The following is a 24018-nucleotide window of genomic DNA, read 5'->3' as shown; positions in this document are numbered from 1 at the left end:
AATCTCTAACATTCTGTGATTCTGTTAATGTATTTTTCTGTTTTGGGTAGCATTACCTGTGTTTGTAGAGTTGGAAGATAAATATTTGAAAATTATCATTCATTACTAGAGTGTCTCTTTTCTTCCTAATTTTATCTCCAAAATGGCAGTCTCACAGGACTTTTGAGTGAGACATACAGCGTACTTCATCTGTTCTCAGCCTCAGCCTGAAATTTCATAGGAGGGCAATTTTGAGGAGGGAGTATATAGTTAATTTTTTAAAGAAATTCAACATTTTACCTGGTAACCGTGCTTCCCATTGCCAGGGTATTTTTGTTACTAATTTTATTTTTATTTATTAAGGATATGTTACTGTGTGGTGGACTCACATCTTCACCACATTACATGGTGGTTAGTAAGTAGTCATAATAGTATTTTTAATCAGGAAATTGGATTGGTTTGAATTAGCACCTGACATGAAAGAGACAACATCCATTGATGTAGAGCAGACTAACCTCTGTTCCCCAGAGGCTTCTTCCAGGGCCTGTTTAAGTCTGTGAAATTACATCTCTTGATGTCACTGAGTTTACATTAAATGCTTTTCAAATCTTTATTTGTTTAAGGAATGGAAGTATCAAAAGTCACTCTACGGGATTTTTCAAGGGGTACTTAGACAATGAAGCTTCTTTTTTCATCTTTTCTGAAAAGCCTTGAAACACTTGGAGATTCTTTTCAAGAGCCTGTGGGGTCATGGATGTAATTGGAATTCTTTGCTTCTCCGATCATCTTCTCTGCCCCCTGGAGATGTCTCCCATTCATCTCGTTCACAAAGGGAATAATTCCCTATACAAACATACAACTAGCCAGCTACAATTACCAATACATTCAGGAGCCGTTTAGGAATAATGATCTCATTTTTCTGACCCTCTTTCTTGAGTGCATGTAGCTGGCTAGCTGTGAGAGAGACTTCTTTTCTGTGTGTGCTGTGTGAATAGCACAACTGGTTTTTTTGTTACATTATCAGCAGTGACACTTATATGTTGTATATTTTCAAATACCAATATTGTTTTTCCAAAAATACCTAATTTTTCTCAGCCCACTAATTTTGCATAGATGCTTTCTTGTTTTTACTATTTAGAAATAGTTTCAGTATCACTAAGAACTTAAATAATTACATTCATTATAGGATTACACCAGTTTTTAAAATGCCTTTAACCAAGCATATTGTTACCTAGTTATCCACAACCTGTAAATGAACATGTTGCTGACATGAATAACCAGGGAGTAACATGTACAGGAACAGTAATCAATTATTTCCAAAACTGCTCCTTTTGTGGCTTAACACAGTAGAAAGTATCTTGTGAAGTATATGTACTCAGAGAGTATGCTGCCGCTATTGGTATCTGTAACGTATGCTGGTGTATTGCTATAATTAGTTACGGCAGTGCTGTAGGGACCAAACATGGCTTTTACGTATATAGTATTGTTATTCATGCAATACGTAGATTTTATCAAAACAACTTACAAAGCCCCGGTTTATTAACTTGACTTTGGTGTCTATGACTGATTTCCTCTGTAGGGTGTTCTCTCTGGTCTCTGTGATGGGAAGAAATAGCCCAGAGTTTTTGGTTATTTTTGACCCTTTGAAGCATAAGTATGCCAAAAGCTATCTGCAGAGAGGTGGACTTATAAGGCACATGTTTACCTAAGCTGTTCCTAAAAACATATGTTTACCTGTATTTAAATTCTGTGTAGTTGAGTGCTACACTGTTAACATGTCAAAAAAGCAGATAGTTTGTTTAGTGCAAAAGAATTGCTTGTGGACATTGTTTTACATACTTGAGGACCCACTTAACACCCTTCTGGCAGTGCAAAAGGCTGCATGAATTGTGAGCGTTTTCATATACATCTGAAGGCATATAACTGTTAAGGAATCATTTAATGGGACTAGATATTTAGGAAAATTGTAACATATTCCAGAAATGTTTGTATTGTTGAATTTTAAAATCTGTTTTGTAAACCGTAGAGAGGTGTTAAAACCATGTGTTAAGTATTTTTCAATTTTTCTAATTATATGTTTGCAAAAGGAGTAATGCTTATACAGAGAAGAACATTTCATACTGTTTTCATGCAGTGGTACGTGCAGGACAAAACACAAACCAGAAGATGGGATTCTGTGTTAGTGAATGATGTGGAAGTGTTTTACGTAATTCTTGCTGTCAGGTCAGCAGACTTGATTCATTTCACAACTGCAAACTTTATCAGTAATGCAAAGGTAGAATTGCTGGATGTGCTCTCAGCCTTCCACTCGCTTCTATCACTTTGTCATCTTGGATGGAGTTTTACAGAAATAATTTACCAAAGTGTAATCTTTTTTTTTTATTTTAAACTGGTCAGTAGCTGTCTTAAAGTAGTATTATATTTATTCAGATTTTTAAATATTTTCATGGGCTGTTGCTGGAATGATGGTGAACTAGACAATTAAGTTAGTAATTTTTGTTTGTTTTGTCAGTATGGATTTGTGTATGTGAGTTTATTCAGGAAAATTTCTATAATAATGTAACTGCAATAGGCTTGGCCTTTATATGTGGCTGATACTGTTTCTTTTTGTGAATGAAGTGGATAGCATAACAGCCAACGCTTACTCTCGGTAAGTCTGTGTTTCCCCCCTTTCCTGGAGTATAAACCCAGTCGGCTATGCCAAAAGTGATCTGTTTTTTCTTTGAAAAATGAGGAGTTCCCACTTGGCAATGTTGCTGAAGTTGACAAAATTTAACAGTAGAAATGAAAATATCTTTTTAGGTTGCTAGGTGAGTTTTCCTGGCAGCTTTTTGTGATCATTTCCTTCCCCGTGATGGAGGGGAGGGTTGGTCTTCCCCCAAGGGGGAGTCCTGGAACTCAGTCTTGGGCTGAGTATGTATCTCTTGGTCCTCCGGGAATGCCCTGTGTTGCTCCTGAACTGGGGCCTTATTTTTCCTTCACTCTTTTTTAACTGGAAATGTTGGTGTCTGCATACCTAATGATTTGTAAACTGAAATATTGTGTCTGATATAAGAATACAATTCTCATGGGTTAAAAGTTTAAAGTTTGTTCTCATATCTGGGTCTTCATAGATTTGTGCAAAATTTTCATGGCAACTGCCGAGGTGAATACTTGTGAGTGCTGCTTCCCTGGTGCTCTGGCCCGAGGTGTTTGGGTCTCTGCCAGCGGTATGACGTGTGGGAGCCTGGGCAGCCGCGGCCGTGTCGGGTGGGTCAGCTTTTGGTTGAGCCTGTGAGCAAACCAGCAAGTGTCTGCTGTCTGCTATGCTTGAAGTTACACCGTAACATACAGATATCGAACTGGTGTGTGTTTTAGAGATGCAGTTTAGATGTACTGACATCTAAAGCAATACATTATTTAAGCTTTATCGTTCTGTTGAACATGTAATCATTGTAGTTCTGTCATACAGTTGTGTTAAATTTATTAGTCTGTTCTGGAAGGATTTGAGAAGAGTTCCCAAATACACTCTTGAACTTCTGCTAAGGCAAATGATGTTATTAGCAAAGAAAGAATGTAAATATATGCAGATTTGATGGCGCTGTTCCACAGATAAAAAGGAGATAAAAGTCCCTGTTTTAAATCCAAGGAATTAAGTGCAAAGTTCACACTGTCGTCTTAACTGGGCACCAGTTCTAACAAGATTTTCAGCGGGTTTCAAAACAACTGTAGGAAATTAGGGAACATAATCCGAGGTTTTCCTAATTTTAAATAGAATAGTCAATAACTGAGCATCCTGCCAAAGGACAGTTGGGTGTGACATTCCAAAGGACCAGAAAGAGCTGAAGAGTTGATTCCTTGACAACTGCTCCGAGTCTGCTGCTGGTGACATCCTGGAGGGTTGCATGGCGCAGCTTTATTATGTGTTTGCAATTTAGGCAAAATTATGGATGTTGTTATTAGTGTGGTAAGGTTGGAACAATAATCTTGTGTGATCACTGTCTTCCCTTGTTTGGGAGAAAAAATGCCTCTTACAATACTCCATTACACCTCCTCACACTGCCTAGGAACCTGAGCTCTAGCCTGCTCTGTCCTCTTGGTATTTCTGCCTAAGGGGGCTTTTAAGGACCTGTGTAATGCTGTAAAGAAAACATTAAAAAAGTTCAGGCAAAGCCTGTAGCTACCTTCTGTCTCTTCTTCCTCACTGTAAAAACCTCAAACATGAGAAAAATGCCTTGCTGCTGTGGGTCAGGAGCCAAGCAGAAGAGCATCAGTGAAGTGTGCATTGCTGTTACCATTTTCTCAGAAAGTATTTTGTTGCTGCCTTTATTAGTAGAAAGCAAATGGGAATTAAACCAATCTCTGTTGAGATTCTGCAGTCATCCAAAATATGTTGACTGGAGAAGCTTCAAATATGATAAAAGGAATAATGTAGATCATTCCTGTATTCTCTGTGAAGTGGAAGATAAGCCTGGGGAAATAGAGAACAGATGGTAATATTACCACAAATAAAAGCCATAAGGGAGAAGGGTGAATAAACTCTACAGTAGTTACAGGACATGAGTTTTTTCCCTCCAGGCCAAGTAAGGAAGAATTTTCAACATTAGAGTAAAATTTTCTTTAGATTTCCTATTTATAGTACAAGACAGTTTGAAGAGGGAAATTTATACAATAATTACTTGAAAACCTGTGAATTATTGTTTGTTTACTGAACATTGTTTTTCTACTCTTTTTTTCATGAAAGGAGGCTATCATCCAGTGAAAATTGGTGATCTTTTCAATGGCCGGTATCATGTTATTAGAAAGTTAGGATGGGGACACTTCTCTACAGTCTGGCTATGCTGGGATATGCAGTAAGAAACCTATTTATTTTAATTCACTTTTTTTCTTAATATATTTGTTTATTTTGTTTGCAGTAACTTTTGTTTTACATGCATGATAAAGTTATGTAAATGTTTGCTGTCTTTTTATGCAGAAAGATGTTTGCAGTCTTATTTTGCTCTTGGTTAAGGGTGTAGTTTATAAAAGCTCTCAGAAATAAGTGTAATTCTCTTCGACAAATTATCTTTGCTTATTGAATTTGCATATTTGTCTTGAACATGCAAGAGTAGCTCATGTTTTTATTTCTGATGTATCCTTAATGAAAAAATATAGTTATACCTTGATTGAGTCATAAAACACGTAATTAAATTCCTCTTTTTAAGACATAAGCATCAAGGAGACAAAAATTTCAGTAAATCAGACTGTAAAGAGAGTATTGTTAAAAGTTGGTTTTAAGTGTAATTTCAGTGTTTTCTGTCAGAATGCATTAGGTTATGAAATATTCTATTGAAAATTTCCCAAAGTTCAAACTGTGTCTGTTTTAGCATGTTTTTTTAGCATGTTTTAGCATGTGTTGAAAATGTTTTTGTTCTTTCGAGGGGGAAAAGGTTTGTTGCAATGAAAGTTGTAAAAAGTGCCCAGCATTATACAGAGACAGCCTTGGATGAAATAAAGTTACTCAAATGTGTAAGTATCACTCATGCAATACAATGCTCAACAGCAATAACAACATTAATAATTAATTTTTTAAAAAAGCATAATATTGTTTTTCAACTTCTTTTACATATTTTTTTTTCTAAATAGCTGGCTTATTATGTGTTACCATGATTTCTGAAGCTCTGAAATATTGTTTAACTTCATGTGGAAAGCAAATTGGTATTTTCAAGTGTTTTTTTCCTAAAATGTCAGCATTATACGTTCTTGCTTTAGGTTCGTGAAAGTGACCCTAATGATCCCAACAAGGATATGGTTGTACAGCTAATTGATGACTTCAAAATTTCTGGAATGAATGGAATTCGTATCCTTTTGAAAACATGGCGTCTTCATTAAAATGATCTACTGAGATAAGTAAGCATTTAGTTCTGGATTTTTCTAATAAGTCTTTCTTTAAATTTGTAACGTAGAAACACAGAATATATGTGGATGCAAAGAGTAGTCCAGTGTGTAATGCGCTCACTGTAATGAAAGTAGCTTAGCTTTTCTAAACACAATGCAAAATTAAAAAAAAAAAATCCATGAATTGTGTCATGGTCTGCTGGAACTAGAGTTAGTTTACTTAAAAGCTGGAGTTTTACTAAGATTTGTGATAACTGAGGCTTACAGGAAATACGTTTTGCTCTGGACTAGTAAAAAGAAAGTGTCGGTGCCATGAAGAGGGTGGTTTCTCTTTTCTCGTGGGAAGAGATTCTTCTCTTGTTTATGTGATCCTCTTTTGGCCAGGTGTGAACCTCTTTTGGCAGAAGTTTTAAAGCTTTACATTTAAATGCTTCCTTTAAAAAAAAAGAAAGAAAGAAAAAGGAGAAAGACAAAGTGAAATATGGCTGAATATTGTTCTCAGGGAAAATTTTGGGTCTATGAGTGAGTTCAATTTTAGAGTTGAGCTAAAGCGAGTTATCCTTGCTAATTGTATTAGGTATTGTAGCAGTTATGACATTAGTGTGCTTTCATTTACTGTTACAGCTGTGTATTTGTGTGTATGCTTGTTGTGTCTTGGAGCCCTAATAATAAACCATATTGTATTACCAGACAAAGAGACAGTTCCTGATCTAGAGAGCTTAATAGTAAGTTGATTTTGGTGATGTGCCGTCACCCTTCAGCAGATCAGGTTAAGATGCTCTTCACTGACTCATTCTCTAGGAGAGGAACTTACGAGGTGACTGTCAGTAAATCTGGATGCCCACTAGAAAGCATTCTTTCAGGGAGAGGTGTGCAAGCAGTTTTCCTCTCATCCATCTGTCTCTTGACATTAGTTATGAAGTCTTTGGGTTTGTGCTAAGTGAGAGTGAGTGTGTGGGGACAAGTATTTTCAGTTACAGAATGGGGCCTTAACTGCTTTCCCATTTTGGTTTGTTTCTTGGTTGCTTCAGTGGTCAGCTACCATGGAATAAAGCTGCTTACATGTAGGTGAAGTTAGTATAGTCTGCTTTTTTCCTAGGTTTTATCATCAACTTAAAGTGAATTAAAATAAACCATACAATTGGCAGTAGTCATTTCAACCTGAATATAAAAGATTTGTGATTGAGGAAATTGCTTAACACAGTCAGGCAAAGAACCCTGCCTAGGGTTTCTTGGTGCTGCTCTTGTGCTACACAAAATAGGTTTGCATTTATGAGCTGAGATGCTTATTATGAAGTATTTTATAAATACCTCTATTGTCTAACTGTATTCACAGAAAAATAATGCGAGCAAAGCACTTCAGGTCTTCAGCTGGCAGCTGTACAATTGAAGAATAATTAAAGTTATTTTTACAAATCAGAAATTTTGACTTACTGTTTTTATTGTAAAACATTAATATGAAATAGGGAATAAGAAGCTATATTCACAACTATATGTAGAAATATCTCTTATCTGTTTAGCAGAGCAGTTTCCCAGTAGCTATTGCTAAGATTCACATACATGTGTACATATGTATTAAAGATGAGAGTTCTAAGTGTGAAGAGTAAATTTTGTTAGTGAGGATATTTTGAAAGCATACCAAACTGTATCTTTTTGAAATGTAGCACTTAAGTTGATAAAGCCAAAAGAGACCATGTACTAGTGAAAAAGAAGGGTTCAGATAGCTTTGTGTTAGCAGAAAAAACTGAACAGCTGATATTGATTTGTTCCATTTCAGTTTTAACTTTTATGTTGAGACCTGTGGCAGTAGGGGAGTTGTTTTGTATGGAAGGTAAATGTTGCTGCCTTACTGAGAAGTACATTTTTCAGAATGGTTCAGTAGACAGGATGGGCTGATTTCAGACTCAAATTTAAATTACAGCTGGACGTCTGTCAAAGTTGTAGCCGCCAGTGAAAATACGATATCAAGTATCTTAATGCTTTGACTTTTCTTCTGAACAGTTTGTGCATCCTGAGTTACATGGTTTAATTGAGCAGCAATTGGTTGCATTGATTATTTTATCAACTCCTTTTTATCTTCTAGGGAAAAAAAATCTTTGGTGCAGGTTCTTTTGGGAGGGAGCAGGTAACTAATTTTAACGTTTTGCTGCTATTTGTTTCCATTTTAAAAATACCATGTTAGTGCTACATTAGTGTTATTCAGTTGAACAGGTTGAGAGAAATAGAGTCATTTGAGAGTTTTTCCATGCTCTGCTCTTTACAGCTTCCTTTGGGCAAGTCACTAAATATCTGTTCCTTGACTGTAATTTAAAAAAAAAAAAAAGCTTCATAGAGGCTTGATTATGGGTTATGGAGTACACTTTTAAAAGTTAAAGCAAGACAGAGGAGAGGTGGGTGAATCCCTTGGATGGCTAGGACCCCACAAAATGTCATGGGGCTTCTGAATAGGGAAATTTGTCCAGAACTGTGTAGCACAGAGCTGGGAATGTGCAGAGCCATTGGCCTGCCCTGTGTGTCTGAGAACAGTCACCTTTCTCCTAGGAGCTGTAATAAGTGTTTATGTACTACAGGATTTTAACAATGTGTGTTATGCTATATTAGACTGATAATTTTTTAACTACTTGTACATTTAAAAAATATTGCAATTATGATTTTTTCAGAAAATAACAGAATTCCCAAACTTGGGCACTTTGGCATTTTCAGTATGTGTAGATGTCTGCACTGGATATTTATTAGAGCCTTAAGTGTTTCTTTGAGTGTAGCATTTTTTTAATAAAAGATTCAAATAATCACATAATGAAACAAGTGTTTGGAGAGACAAGTGAAAAAATAAAGGAGGAAACATTCCTGCCACAATCAGACATTATAATAATTGTAGTAAATTTTTCTCCAAGGAATATACAGCATTAATTAAATAGCATAGAACTTAAATGCTGCCAGTCCAGATACATCTGTATCTCAGATAACTGAGATACATCCAGAAGTGCTCTGTGTTGGTACTTGAGCCTTATTTGATTTAACTTAAATAGTCTTTGATCCTCATCAGATTTCTAAGTGCTCCTGTAATGTATGTTTGTAGATAGATAGTTACAGGTAGGATTTTAGTAAAAAAAGAAACACTTCTAAGTACTTGAGCCTGTCAGTTGATTAATGTTATGTTTACTCTCACTTTTGTTGGTCTGCTCACTTTCCCCCTTTCAGATATTTCCCAAACCACTTCAAAGAGCATTTCATAAGAGGCATATCTGCTGGGTGGTCTTCAGGTTTATTTTTGCTGGAGGACTTTATGGACATACTCATCTGTCAGGATGTTGGTGCTGTAGGAAGATCCTGGGGCTTGCAGGGCTGGTTTCCTAATAGTTAATGCACAGCTTTTCCCAAACTCTTCGTTGTGGGCAGTCTGGCTTACAGTTTCTCAGGTCAGGACAGTAAATCAGACGAACAGTCACATTTTCACATACCTGTTGCAAACACTGAGCCTTCTATATGTCTTCTCCCCATCCCAGTTGCCTACCCAGTACTGAGCATGACTTGAGTTTGTCCAAGTCCTCCCAGCAAAACATTGCAATCTTTTTTCAGGTAGACATCACATCTCTTTCTTGTGGTCCTCCCTCTCTTTGTCTGCCTCTGCCATTCCTCCTTGCATCTTCCTTCTTGGTGCCCTCCCCTTCCTTGCCTATCAGCTGTTCACTTCCTTACGCCCCTTTCTCGTCTGGTTACTGTCAAGACTTAGCACTTCTGTAAGTGTAAGGAATGGCAGGAACGTGCATCACAGAGTGGGCAGCAGCAGTGGTCTGAAGAGCTCTGGGCTGGTGTCCTAAATTTCTTTACTGAGTGTTGCAGTGTCTTGCCTTTCTGAAGTCTCTATTGCTGTAGCATTGCAACTTTGCAGTGTGGGCCCTACGGAGCTGATGTGCTCTGCTCATCCTTTTTGATGGCTGTGTGCTTTACCAGTGACTTCTGTTCATTGGGTGCTTTTGTGGTAAAGTAACCAAGACTGTTTCCTCTTCTGAATGGAACAGTATTCTAAATAGACTTGATTTATATGATTGGGAAATGGCTGTTCACCGTCTTCTCTAATACAGGAATTGAGGAACGTGAAGTGAGATGAACAGGTAGCATCAATCAAAATGTTACAGTTCTTCACAATGTGCATTGACCAGTCTTGAGACCTTTTAACTTTGGTCCAACTCCAGCATAGGGAGTGTCGATTTTAAAACTTCAGTTAGGTTTGTGCATTTAGGTAGGTACTTGAGAAGATTGTAAATGATTGATCCATAGACCCATTAGACAAAGTAAGTCTCGTTTTGACACAAGTTAAGACCTTGACTGTAAGATCATTGCCAAGACTGTAGTTAGTAAAACTTAGAGAAGTTAGGTAAGATTTCTCCCCTAACAGTGCAGTTCCCTATGAATGGTCTCTGAGATATGGACTAATTTCCATTCATTGAGATTTTCCTTCAGTATCCATTGATTAATTAATATTCCATTATTTGTATTACATTATTTACATAACATTATAACCTTTGCAAGGTTATAATATCATGTAGTAAAGATTTTAACATTCTTTCTGATTTCCAGGGACATTAAGGTCATTCCCAGCTCATGTCTGAGGAGTAACTCAATATAGTCAAATTGTATAATTTCTTGCTGGAATGTTGTGGATGGTAAAACTTAAAATTAGCTTGAATATGTGCGTATTTTCTCAATAGATAAACTACTCAAGTATACTAAGTGTGGAATCTCTAACTTAAGAAGCCCCTGAACCACAAATCACTGGAAGTTCTTACATCTTTTTTTTTTTTCCTAATCATCATCCCTGATCATCTCCTGTTGGCCTGTGTTGGTGGCCAGTAGTAGATGCTGGGTCAAATTAAACTTTTTGGCATTGTGTTTTTTGTATATTGCTTCTGAGTTACACATTTTCTTCATTGCTGAGTTGTCTGGTGATTGCCATTATTCTCTACAGTTAAAACTGTAGGTGGTAATAGATTCATTCTCTTACTACTTTAGTCTTTGTTGTCAAGTGATTCTTAATTGAGCCTAATCAAAAAGGTGTTTAGTATGGTTCCTTTTCTAAAGAACTGTTGCTGCAGTCTTTTGTTGTTAAAACCTTCTATTCATATCATTTAAAATTTATTAGAAACTGGAGAGAATAGGCTGAGACAGTACTTCTAACTGTTTCAAAGAAAACAAAAATGAATTAGTTATTTTTTACAATTACCTATTTCATTGTTCACCCTAATGCTATTGTTAACACGCAGAAATAACTGACACAATTTGCATAATTAAAATGTTTTATTTAAATTTGTTCTACATTTGGGCACTGTTCTTGTGTGTGTTTATGTATCATTGAAATGTACTACCAAAGCATATACCATGTTCTGCTCATTTTAGGAGGAACTGCTTTCCCTCTAAATGGGGGATGATTGCTTTAGCCAGTATGAAAACAGACATTTGTGTTGATCTCATCAACAAGTTTATTTGGAAATTATCCTTAATTAAATCCCAGATGTCTGTATGGTCTTCGAAGTACTTGGACATCATCTCCTAAAATGGATAATCAAGTCCAATTATCAAGGCCTTCCCATCCGTTGTGTAAAAAGTATAATTCGACAGGTAGGATTTGCTAATGTTTTAATTAGTTTTTTTCACCGTTGTTAACAGTTTGAAGGTTAGAATGATGATGTTTCAACTGAACTCTTACTAATGAATGCTTAAGATAATTTTACTGGTAATCCTGGGAGAGCCCTGCAAGAGCATCTTTCTGGATAGCCTGCATTTCTGCATGATGGGGTTTTTTGGTTTGTTTTTATTTTGTTTTAGTTTGTGGGGTTTTTTTAATCAAGATTTCCCACTGATAAGGGAGTTTCCTGAGCTGCTTTAGAAAATAAAAAGTTGAAGCAATGAGTCTTTTTCATAGATGTAAGGATATTCGTATTCAATTGCAGTTTTGTTTGACGTGTCATGCTTCTTAATAACATCTTCTGGAAAATAGAACAGTGTGAAATAATATATTATTCTTATAAACTGAACAAAAATAGTATGTCTCCGAAAAATGTGTTCTAAAGGAAATAACTGATCTTTGAAAGTTTTTTTTCTATTTAAGTTTTTGTAGGGCTAACAGGATGAAACAGTTCAGAACATTTGACTGGGACATTTTCTTTCAAAATACGTTCTTTTGCTATGATATAAAAATCAAATTTCTGAGAGGTGATCTTAAGGAGAAATAGTGTCTCATCAAGGAAAAACCATATGTATCTCTGTGACTTTTTATATACTATTAGTCTGTGTGCAGTTAGTACCTACAAATTAAATATTTTGGGACTTAGGTAACTTGTATTGCCTTTCATCAACGTTACCTCTATTTTATGAACAAGCGATCTGTTGAAGTAGTTACTTCTGTTGTAATTCTTATTGTATGTCAGCTGGTGAGTATCAACCTCTCAGCTCTTTAGTTAGGATTAGCTAAATAACGTGATTGGTGTGGTTGCTAGTATACAGTTGACATTTTAGGTCCATCAGTTTCTATATAACTAGGTGTCTCAGATACCGTAGTAATGCAGTCCTCCGGCCGAACTGAGCTGCCTGCTAAGAAATGGGAATGTGTGTATTTGTATTATACGTGCATGTATATATCCACTGTTTTCAGTAGACATTGTAAATTAGTTTGTTTGGAATGTGTTTGCTTTGGTTGCAGCGTTGTCCTGGAGGTTCTCCAAAACGTGAGAACCTACAATGTAGTTTTTTGAAACACGGGATTTAGCAGCAAAGCCAGGTTTAGGAGCTCCCTGATGCAGTTTACTCTTACCTCAGTTACGCTGCCTGTTTGCAGAAACAGGCTCTAAGCCAGACCACTGAATGGACCCAAGCTGCAAACAACCCCTTTTTGGACGGAAAGTGAGAACTGAACCCAGCTTCGCAGCATCTTTGCCAACAGGCTCCTGTAATAGCAGAGGAGGAATTTCAGATGGGATCTTCAGGGATGGCAGCCACAACCCAGTGAGAAGTGGGGTCAGCAAGGACAGGGGCCTGAAGGACAGGATTATGGGGGAGTCTCTCAGTGTTTTTTCTTATCGTCGTGACTGGGGGACCTGACTCAAGTGGCATATAGGAGTGCATACAGAGTGGGGAACAAAGGGCAGTAATTAGAAATCCGTACATGGTCACAGAGCTGTGAGCTCATTGTGAGCGCCAGGGTGTGGTGGGATAGCTCAGATGCCTGGAGAGCGGCAGTGGCCTGGTGCACACCCTTCAGAAAGGATAGCCAGGGAAGTGGAGTTGAACTTAAACGTTTGAGTGTTTGCCGTAGAATGGGTCAGGGTGAGAGTGGAGACCAACAAGAGAGACATCATATGGTGTGTATCTGCTACAGGCTGCCCATTTCAGAAGCACCTTTAGGCAACTGGAATAAGGTAGTTCTTTTGGGGGACTTTGAACCACCTTGATAAGTGCTCTGGTGGGGCACATGCAATCAAGGAAATTTCTGGAGTGTGTTGAGGACAGTTTCAGCATGGAGCTGTCTCAGCAAGGAGATGATTTGGAGATGCACCTTGCTGGACTGGTTATGAATAAGGAAGAACTAGTTGAAAATGTGAAGACTGATAGCAGCCTTGGCACGCTGGAGACAAGCTGAATGTGAGTTAGTGATGGGCTCCTATAATGAAAGGTAACCATGCAGAAGGCCACGTCAGCAAGAGTGTAGACAGCAGCAGGAGGGCTCTGTTGTAATATTTCAGGACTTACACTTTTGGGCTCCAAGCGCAAGACGTTGGCTTACTGAACTGAGTCCAGTGGAACGCCACGAAGAGGATGAGGGAGCTGCAGCAGCATATGGCGTATGAGAGGTCTTGGGAGAACCGATTTGTTTGGTTTTAAGAAGAAAAGGCTAATAAACAGGAAAACTTTTGATCTCAACCATAGACAGAGAAAAGGGAGACATACACCTCTTGGCTAGGTACACGAGTTACAAAAAGAGAAATTCTGGTTACATATTATGAAGAAATTATTTATAGTGAGGGTGGTCAGGCACTGAAACAGGTTGTCTACAGTGTTATGCAGTCTGCATCTTAGAAGATAGTCAGAAATAAACTGGATAAAGGCTCTGAGCAGGCTGGTCTGATTTTGAGGTTAGATATAACTTCGAAGCTGGTATGACTTACACAGGTAGGGTTTGACTCACAATCTTCCAATCTAAATTACTCTTTGAATGTAAGTAAAGGTAGAAGTTCCAATTCAAACACCTGACACCTGAAAAAAGAAGAACGGGTTAGTCCCGAAACATTAAAAAGGTGTCATTTTTGTGAGGTTGGAACGAACTGTTTGGACTAGTGAGAGTGGCATTGACTGTTGAGGTTTCCAGGTTGTTAATCTCATTAAAGATAATACGGATCCTTATCCTGTCTTCTACTCAGACAAAACTTGTGCTGCACATGTTCTAAAAACTTAGTAATGAAACTTGAATATGAAACAATTCAATTATTGCATTGGTGTTACTGTACAGCAAACCATTTTGTTTCAGAAAGTACTATAATTCCATGCTACAATTGAAGAGGAATTTTTTATGCTATGATTTGGAAAATATTTTTTCAATTTTTGGGTACTTTTGAGCATTGGGACAAAAAAAGGTTTATTTTAAAATACAGTTGAGAGTTGAGTTTCTTAATAAGAAATTTCATTTTGGTTTCAAGCAGGTTTGTTTTCCCCTGGGGCAGAGTTACATGAACTGCCGTGCAAGAGAAGACTCCGCAGAAGTGAAAAAAGGGCTAGTTGCTGCAGTTCCTTTTTTGCAGTGGAGATGATTGGAAGTGTCCATTTATTTAATTCTGGAATCCTTACTTTGAGTTTTAAAATGTGTAACATCAGTCTCTTAGAAGATCATATTCTGAAGCAGATGCTGAAATGAGCATTGTGTATTTGACCAAAAATTTTCATTTTTGGTTTGATCTACAGTACAGTAAATAATCTGTTTAATGGGTCAATATGATGTGGCTCCTTGAATGAAAAAGAAAGTAAATAATCAGAAACTGCAAATTATGAGAATTTCTTGATGTGAAACTAACCATGTGACCTTTACAAGGGAAAAAATACAGCCTTCTAAATTATGTTTTTGATTGTAGTAACAGCATCTGTCATATTTTTTCAGTCATAATACATTGCACATTTCATTTTTTCCTTTTTCAGTGGACAATTAAATAAAAACTAAGAATGTTTTCCCTTTTCTTCATCATCTCGGAGCACGGTGCAAAGCATGTCCATGTATACATTTCGTTACTAGTTTAGTGCTGTAATGTACTTCCATTTTTTGGATGAAGCAGTCTGGTCCATATTTTAAGATCGCTAAGAAGATTCTTTTTAATTATAAATTTCTAGCAGAATGGTCCTTGTGATAGGTCATGGACCTGACTGAGATTCTGAAAAGTAGTTTTGCTTTCTATTTTTTTTGCAAAAAGATTCTTCAGCCAAATTAAAGAAAAGGCTGTCACCCTAGGACTGTTACTTGAAAGGAGGAAAGGCTGTCTTTTTAAAGTGGGAGATAACAAATCTAGTTTCACATTAATTCCACTTAATAGTGGAAGAAATATTTTTTCTTCTGAATGTTTATGGCTTTCAGTGAACTCTGGAGTCTTTTTTTTCTTGGCCTCAGAATTACATTCAGTGGTAATTTGTAAAATGGTCTGTAGTGTAGTGGAGGGAAGAGACTATTATAATCTGTTTTTGTGTCGCTATTGCTGTTAATACCTCTTCTAAAATTTGAAGTCACTTAACCACTAACCTTCCCAGTATAAACCAATGTTTAACATTATTACTTTGAGACGTACTGTGTGTTCTTTCAGTTGCTTTGGCAGGTAGTCAAGCATATTTTGGATCTGCAGGATAAAAATCCAGATTTTCAAGAACAGAACGGTTTTTAGGTGTACCATTGGTGCTGATGCTGATTCTTGTGCAAGTGAAGATACAGTTTTTATATAGGCTTATAAAGAAAGGTCCCTTCCAACACAAGCCATTCTATGATTCTATGACTGAAAATTGTAATAATTGACTTCCACAGCTTATCATACCTAGGTCTTACATAAAATACTTTTAAAATCACACCAATTATTGTATTTCTGTTCCAGTCAGGATTTGAGAAATTTTTTCATTCTGTAAAAATAATGGTTTCATTTTTTGTCCCAGAATACATTTTTAAGACTTGGGATATGCAGATTTGATATGAGCTAGCAGAATTTAGCCCGCAGAGTATGAAAGACTAGCAGAAAAATACATGTGACAAATACACATTAAAAATCCTGATGTGACATCTTGGTCACATTAAAAGCTGAATTACTGTTGGAATTCTCAGAAAAACTATAGTTAACGTTCCATCCCAACAGCACATTTCCCTTTTTGCTTTTTGTTATAATAGATTTTAAGATGGTAATTCACAAATCGGACTTCCGTTACAGTATGTTGTTCTTGCAGTGGGTTTTTTTGGAATAACTACCTTTTAAACAGTGAACCAGTGAGGATCAGCCGTTCTGACTGAGCAGACAGATTCTTTTTTCAAAGGAAGATGCGTCAAGTTTTTTTACACATGTGCAGATCAACTAAAAAGCACTTGGGAAATGAAGGTCTGAGAGGAGATGGCTGTCATCAAGACAAATCATCCAGCCAACATCTTGTTCATGAAAGTCTCAATAACTGGGTTTATGAGCTAAATAAATTACCGTGTCAGGCCACATGTGGACTGCAGACAATCAATAGAACATCTCTGTACTAATAATAAATGCTTGGTCTGGGTAATTAAACAAAAATTCGAAAAATCCTTTTGTAATTAGGTACTTCAAGGTCTAGATTATCTACACAGCAAGTGCAAGATCATTCATACAGATATAAAGCCAGAAAACATTTTGATGTGCGTGGATGATGCCTATGTTCGTAGAATGGCTGCTGAGGCTACTGAGTGGCAGAAAGCTGGTGCTCCTCCTCCCTCTGGCTCAGCAGGTATGATGGTATATTTAAATGCAATGTAGTTCTATCAGTATATTAATGCTAACAATATTTTATTTAATTAAAATTAACATTTTTGAGTGATTACATACATGTCTAGGTAATTCTAATTCATGCTCTGGAAACTATCAGTGAAATGCTTTCTTCTCAGTTTTGCATGTTCAAGTTTTCAGAGTCCCCAGATACAGAAAAAGATTTATTGGTATGAACTTAGTCTCTTCCTCTCACCCCACAAGCTTTAGTGGCTGGGTTTTAGCCACACTGCAGCCTTGCATCTCTAATATTGACAGTAGTTAATAACCTTATCTAAATTATGTATCTGGTGCCATTACAAGTTTATCAGCATCCTTGTGAAATTATCTGCCTTCTTGTTAGTTACAATTTATTCTCAAAATGCAATGAAAAGTCTAGAGTCCATAGGTTTTCACCCTTGAAAATGGAATTTATTGTGCCTGACTGAATTAGTGATAAACCCTTCTCCCTAGCACTGTATGTGACATGTTTTCTGATGAAATTGCCAAGAGTTCAGGTAGGAATTGTACATTATGTATAGCTGGGAGAAATCAAGGTAAAGTTTGCAGCAATCAGTAAAGACAAGCAAGGAGGAAGTGTGGCTTTTCTAGTGATCTTTAGTACCGTGGTTGCTATTTGTTTGCCAATCCAGCACATCAGTTACAGGCAGTAGAGAAAGAGTAAAATTCAAATACTTTTGTAATATTGTCAGAAATTATATTACAGATTAAAATCTCTGAGGTAGAATAAAATATCTGCTATATCAGGAATAAATACTGTGGTCAAAATCCATAAATACTTCACAGTATTATACATGTTAAGATGCAAAATCTTACAGATCATTAATATGTTGTATTGAATTTTATATAATGTGTAATCATATAGCTGAAGGCTATATGTTATTTGTGTGGGAAGTAATTTGATTTTGTTCATGCAGCTTTTATATTGCTTCCTGACATTAAAATAAATACTATTTTAAGGAATATATTGATGGAGTTCTTATCACACTTTGTTCTTAGGAAATCGTAATTAAATCTATGACTTTCCACACAGGAGTTGGAGATGTTGTCTTTACAGCATTTCAAGAACAGATTCTGCATAATTTCCATTTTTAGAGCAGTGATGGTACTCAAGTTGAAGAGCCTTAGGTCAGCCTTTTTGAAAACCTTGCCCTTTCAGGGGCATGCAAACAGTTTTTTCCCTGAATTTAGCACCATGAGCTGAACCTATAAAAGAACTCTGAAGTCTCAACTGTCTCTGTTTTTTATTTTGCATTTGTTAATTGCCATATGCCTGTGTGTCTGAAGAACTTCATCAGAGGTTCTCCTCCCCTGTTCAGTTCCTCTTTCTCACTTCCACTTTACCTCATGTCTCCCATATTTAGGTATTTGTATTGTTTTGGATTATCGGGGGGGGGTGTGGCTTGAATTGCTGTTCTGTGCATTTTCACAGTGAGTTTTGCAATCTCATCAGGCCTGTTCACTTATGGTAACCTTCTGAGAGATGCTTAGGAAGAGGTCCCTGCTGAAGATGCTTTTTCTGTGGTGGTGTGCGTTTTGCCATAAGCTTCATGCCTCCAGCCCTGGCAATCATACTACATCGTTTCAGAATGAAGGCAACACAAATGTTTGACTTCTCTGTTGAGTGCAACACAGTAGGCTTCTTTACTGATATTCCCTGAATTATTTAAAATCTACACCTGCTCAGTCAGCTGACTACATACATTTCACCTGTGACAAATCTGCAGTCATTTAATGTTTTCTGTCCACTCTATACTGATTCAGACTTTCCTTTCTGACTTTCATTAACTCTCCACCAACCACAACAGAGTGAACAGAAACTGATGCTAGCTCCTTCCAATTCCAGATGCTCTAATGGAGACATCAAATGATTTCAGGCAGCAGGTACTTTTAAAGAGTAAAATATATGACCAAAAAAAAATCATGGCTTGTATTTAGTTAAGAATATTCTTACATAATTTCTACTACTTTCTGGTTTTATAGAGTTGTTTTTGTAAAAATATACCTTTAAAAATATTTTTTTTCCTTTATAGTGAGTACAGCTCCACAACAAAAGCCTGTAAGTATTGTTATATAATTGAAATTAGCTATGTTCTTTTCTGTGTTTCTGTAGGTATCAGTAGTTATTAGATTGTTGGTAGTCTCTGCCCTTTTTAAAAGCTTCCTTTTATTAAAGCTTTTATCTTTTAAATAACACTTCTAATGTCTTTGTCCTTGCCAGTTTTAAGTACAGTATTTCTCTGATGGAAACTCTCACAGACTTATAATTCTATAGCTACATCAAAAAAAGTTAAACATTGCCATTTTCATCTCTCGAGGAATAATCCATTCCATTCAAATCCTGTCAAAAATGGGTGCATGCAGTAAATACCATGCATTGCAGATAGCTTAAGGACTTCAGGGCCTTAACTATCAAGGCCTTAAAAGGAGAGGGTATTTTTGAGGTTTGAAAGATATTTTTGCCACATACATATGGTAAATAACCATTGAAAATACAGCTGTTCAGAAGTATCTACGGTCAAACCTGCTTTCTATGTCTGTGTGTACAGAACATATATAATTTCATTGGGCATAAAACATGGATGAAAATTAACAGGACTGTAAAATTAACGATCTGGTTTTGACTGCCCCATAGCTTCTTTTGAAGATAACAGGATTTACAGATAAACCTTTGAGAAAATAATATTTCCCTTTGTTCCTTGTACTTTATTTTTGAATTACATTAGGATTGCTTATTGTAATATTGAAGCAATGAATGAAAACTGGATAAATCTAGTTTACCTAATAGTAAACACGGAAGTCAGATTTCAGTTAAAATATAAGAAGCTATTCCAATCCTACCTCAGATGTGTTAATTTTTTTTTCCTTGTTTTTGTACCTGAGTTTTTCAATCCTTATGTTATATAGAATGTGACACTTTTCATAATGGCCATCTGTTGTTTGTGATTCGTACATTTTGGGCCAGAAGTGAATAATAAAAATTCTTTCCCTTCACAAAGAGATAGCTGAACAATCCACGATTTATTTGAAATTCTTTGCCCTTTTCAATCTCTGCCTGCCTTGTATCATTTTTTATAGCATACTTTTGCTGGTCATTACCTGCATTGTACAGAGAGAGATAATGTATACAATTTATATGTAAATAACTAGATATGATAGTAGAATATCTTTCATATGCAATACCTTCTGTTTATCTAGAGTGAAGTTTGAGATTATTGTGCTAGTTGAGTTTATAGGTTCATAGGAATTTTACTATGGCATTTTAGATGTATTTTGCTCTTATATCTAATAAACAACCTTGTAAAAAGATGTATAACTGTGTAAGATGTTAATAGCTTTTTTGCCTCATATAACCCTATGTTGTTCTTGATTTGAAGTAAAATGGAAAAAGCAACATATTTACTATATTTATTGCCATCCGGTATTTTCAGATAAAAACTAATTATACTGCAAGTGAATTTGGTGTGAGATGCCTTGAGAATAATAGTTTAGACTTTTTTTTTGCTTTCTTTTGTTTGTGTTAATATTTTAGGTTGGAAAAATATCCAAAAACAAAAAGAAAAAACTGAAGAAAAAACAGAAGAGACAAGCTGAGCTGTTAGAAAAACGCCTGCAGGAAATAGAAGAATTAGAGCGAGAAGCAGAAAGGAAAAAAATAGAAGAAAATGTAACCTCAGCTGTACCATCAAATGAACAAGAAGATGACTACCATCCAGAGGGGAAACTAAAAACAGCTGATATAGAAGAGGTAGTAGATGAAGAACCTGGAAACGATGATGGTTAGTATTACCTGCTTTTATTGACCCTGATTTTACTGTGTCAGTGGGGAAAGTGATTGCAACATTGCATCTAGTGCAATGAACAAAATCTCCAAACTTTCCTAGATCATTAAGTTTCATTTTTTCCTGTAGGTAAAATCATAACTACGAAGTTTAAACAGGAAAAGAAAAGAAAAACCTACTACAGAAGTGAATAAAAACATCAATAGCAATGTAGCTATCAAATCCCACAAAAGAGCACATAGAAAATTCAACAGAACAGTCAGTTCTCATACCACATTAAGTGGTACAACCAAGTATCTTGGTGAGATAGAGGAAAAATAAGATTCATTTGTATTCTGTAACATTAACATAGTTGCAGTCATCCTTGCTTTCCTCTTTTCTTGTTCCAATATTTGTTGTAATGATCTATGCAGGTAATAATTGCAGCTTCTTCAATAAAATTTTTAAGATGCCTTTTCAAAATTCTTGTTTAGTCCCAGTGGTTTGGAGCGTAGTTGTTGTGGTCCACCTCTGTTCTGGGTTCCCTGGTTTTCGTGTCAACTCTCTCCAATTCTGATTTATCAGTGTAGCTACTGAGACTGTCATTTGGTTTGATTTAGTTTTGTTCTGCTCTTACTGTGAGTTTTCCTACTTCTGTGATGACTCCCTGTTTGACACAGACTGAGTTACAGATTTATAAAGCTTGCTTTCAAGACCTCATATATCTTCCCTTCATAACATTCTTCTCTGCTGAATTGGTCCCTCCTGAACTACTTCCCATTGTTTATTTTTTCCAACAGTCTTATTGGTTCTTTCTTTCACCTTTAATTTAGATTTTTAAAGTCTTTGCATATGTCAGTGATATTCAGTGTTTCCTTGTGTGATATGTCAAAAGACAAGTAGTTATTGAAGAGTTAAAAATTATGAATGCCTAATTTCAAATGGTATATTGATGTATAATCTAGTGTGTTTCTCATGGAAATTTTTCAGGTGAAGCAGAAGATCAGGATGAAAAAGAAGACACAGAGAAAGAAAACACTGAAAAAGATGATGACGTTGAGCAGGAACTTGTCAACACTGACCCTACAGACCCTAAGTGGATAGAATCCCCCAAAACAAATGGTCATATTGTGAACGGCCCATTCCTATTGGAACAGCAGATTGAAGATGAGGATGAGGAAGAGGAAGAATGTCCACATCCAGAGGAGTATAATCTTGATGAGCCAAATGCAAAAAGTGATTACTCTTATAGCAGCTCCTATGAACAGTTTAATGGTGAATTGCCAAATGGACGTCATAAAATTCCTGAGTCACAGTTCTCTGAATTTTCAGCTTCAGTGTTCTCTGGGGCTCTAGAGTCTGTAGCTTGTGGTTCTGCTGTTTCTGAAGGATCAACTGTAACCGAAAGAGAGGAGAGCAGCCCGTCTCATGACAGGAGCAGAACAGTTTCAGCTTCAAGCACTGGAGATTTGCCAAAAAGTAAGTATTCCTCTTAGTGGCATATGCCATACTTGGAAGTCTCCTGGAGCTGTAGGTGATGTTTTATGTAGAATGAGCAGTGGGGTGAAACCTCATGTATATGTTTTATCTGTGTTCAGTGACATGTGTGTGCAGATTTTACTTATTTGTTTTGGGTATTTTGTTGAAAATTCAGCCTTATGGGTAGGCTGTCACACACTTCTTTCATTAACACAAAAGGACCTTTCTGTAGCAGACAAGTACTCTATCACGCCATTTCCCTGACTTTGATTGAACACTAGCTCTAGCACTTATCAATGATGTTGACTTTTCTCTACCTACAGGTGAGATGTTTTAAATGTTTTTAGTTTCTGTGTTGGTGCCAAACCTGCTGATGTCCTGGCCTGCTTTGTGCTTGAGTCTGAAGAGTGTCCACTGAAAAGATGGTGCCTGTGTGCCAGCCTCTGCAGTCAGAGAAATCTGTGCAGACTGCTCCCAAAGGCTCTCTTTCCTGGGTGCTCCCCAGACCAATCCCTCAGATTACCCATAGCTAGGGTCGGGTTACAGCTGCAGCTCACTACTGGGAACCCCTTTTTTCATTGTTGCCCAGTTTCATCTTCATGTTTTTAATCTACACTGAACATTTTACTCATTGAATCGTGCATCGTATAAATGCAAAATCTCAATAGTGATTATTTAAATTTAGTATTTCATCTTAGAAGACTTTTTGCAAAATGGCAGGGCAGATATATAGAAATGAAGAGGAGACTTTTTTTAGTGTGGTCCCAAAGCATTCTGGTGAATTTTGACCTCCTAGGACCAGGTTTCAAGGAAAAGTAAATGCATTAGTTTTGAATGGCTTTCAGAAACATGGGGAGCAAAAAAACACTTTTGATTTGAGTTGATGGAAAACTTTTGTCTAGCAGCATGGGTGTATATTACATTATAGAAAAGAGGCAAATGCATGGAATAGAAAGGCAGTGGTTGGGTTAAGAAAAAATTGTAATAGGCTCATTAAAGTCAATAGTTTATCTAAGCTTACTTTTAAGTAAATTGTATGATTTTTCTTACATTCAAACCTGAGAGTTTGATAGATGCAGCTTGGAACAGAATACAAAAACATTCTTGTTAAAATTTAACAAATCTAACATCTTAGGTTTTTTTTAAGAGGAAAGCAGAACTGTGATTTTTTTTTTTGAATTTTTTTTTCTGCTGTAGAACTTGTTTTTAAGGATATTAGGTAAGTTATTGTAGATGAAATATTTGCATTGACAGGTCTACACAGGAAAGAGAAAATGGAAGTTTATAGTTGCAAGTAAGCGTAATTCCCATAGTTTAAGGGCAGAAGGTGATGATGAGATCATGTAATCTGACTTCCTTTTATAACAAGCCAGTAATACACCATCTATTAAGCCCAGTAACCTTTATGTTTGGCTTAAAACCTGTTTTCCAAAAAGAAACCTACTGATGTTTTGGACAGGTTAAATTATAAAGAATCCAGTGTGGCTGAAGTATGTTCCACTGGTCAATACTCAGAATTGTTTCAGAAGAATTGTAGCAAGTTTGGATTTGTCTGGCTGCAGCTTCTAGCAATTACTTCTTGTTGTATCTTTTCTCAGTCATATTAAAAAATTCTGTAATATGCTGTATTTTCATTCATTAATGGTTCTTTTCTGGTTCAAACAGTTCCTTTCAACCTTGTATTACAACTCAACAAGACAAAGTCTTTGTCTCTGTAAGGCGCATTGCTAACCCTCATCTTGTTATGTCGTTTCTGTATTCAGTGTGGCTTTGGACATTTAAATTCTGTCTGCCAGAACTGCTCAGATCCAAAACTTTTGCCTGTAAATCCTGTTTGTTGAAGACATGGAAGGTGAAATTTTGGTGTCATTGCAAAGAGCTGGATTTTTGTCATTGAATTAAATAGCTCCAGGGTATTATGC

At 36.5% G+C, this 24018-nt stretch overlaps 1 protein-coding gene across 1 annotated transcript in view; it reads left to right on the top strand.

Moving 5' to 3' along the window:
• Positions 1–3092: 3092 nt before the first annotated feature.
• The window catches only part of SRPK2 (SRSF protein kinase 2), a gene marked incomplete at both ends in the record, with an annotated part of 36053 nt that continues 15127 nt past the window's right edge, over positions 3093–24018 (top strand). Inside the window, 9 exons of the mRNA XM_010075709.1 lie at positions 3093–3188; positions 4703–4811; positions 5379–5466; positions 5710–5797; positions 11348–11454; positions 16653–16818; positions 18890–18915; positions 20389–20635; positions 21608–22096. Coding sequence (XP_010074011.1) covers positions 3093–3188; positions 4703–4811; positions 5379–5466; positions 5710–5797; positions 11348–11454; positions 16653–16818; positions 18890–18915; positions 20389–20635; positions 21608–22096 — 1416 coding nt within the window. The remainder of the gene's footprint in view (positions 3189–4702; positions 4812–5378; positions 5467–5709; positions 5798–11347; positions 11455–16652; positions 16819–18889; positions 18916–20388; positions 20636–21607; positions 22097–24018) is intronic.

This window comes from Pterocles gutturalis, unplaced genomic scaffold (assembly GCF_000699245.1).
Source record: "Pterocles gutturalis isolate BGI_N339 unplaced genomic scaffold, ASM69924v1 scaffold46522, whole genome shotgun sequence".
Classification (NCBI taxonomy): Eukaryota; Metazoa; Chordata; class Aves; order Pterocliformes; family Pteroclidae; genus Pterocles; species Pterocles gutturalis.
The sequence above is the reverse complement of the archived record's forward strand: the minus strand, read 5'-3'. Positions and strand labels throughout refer to the sequence as shown.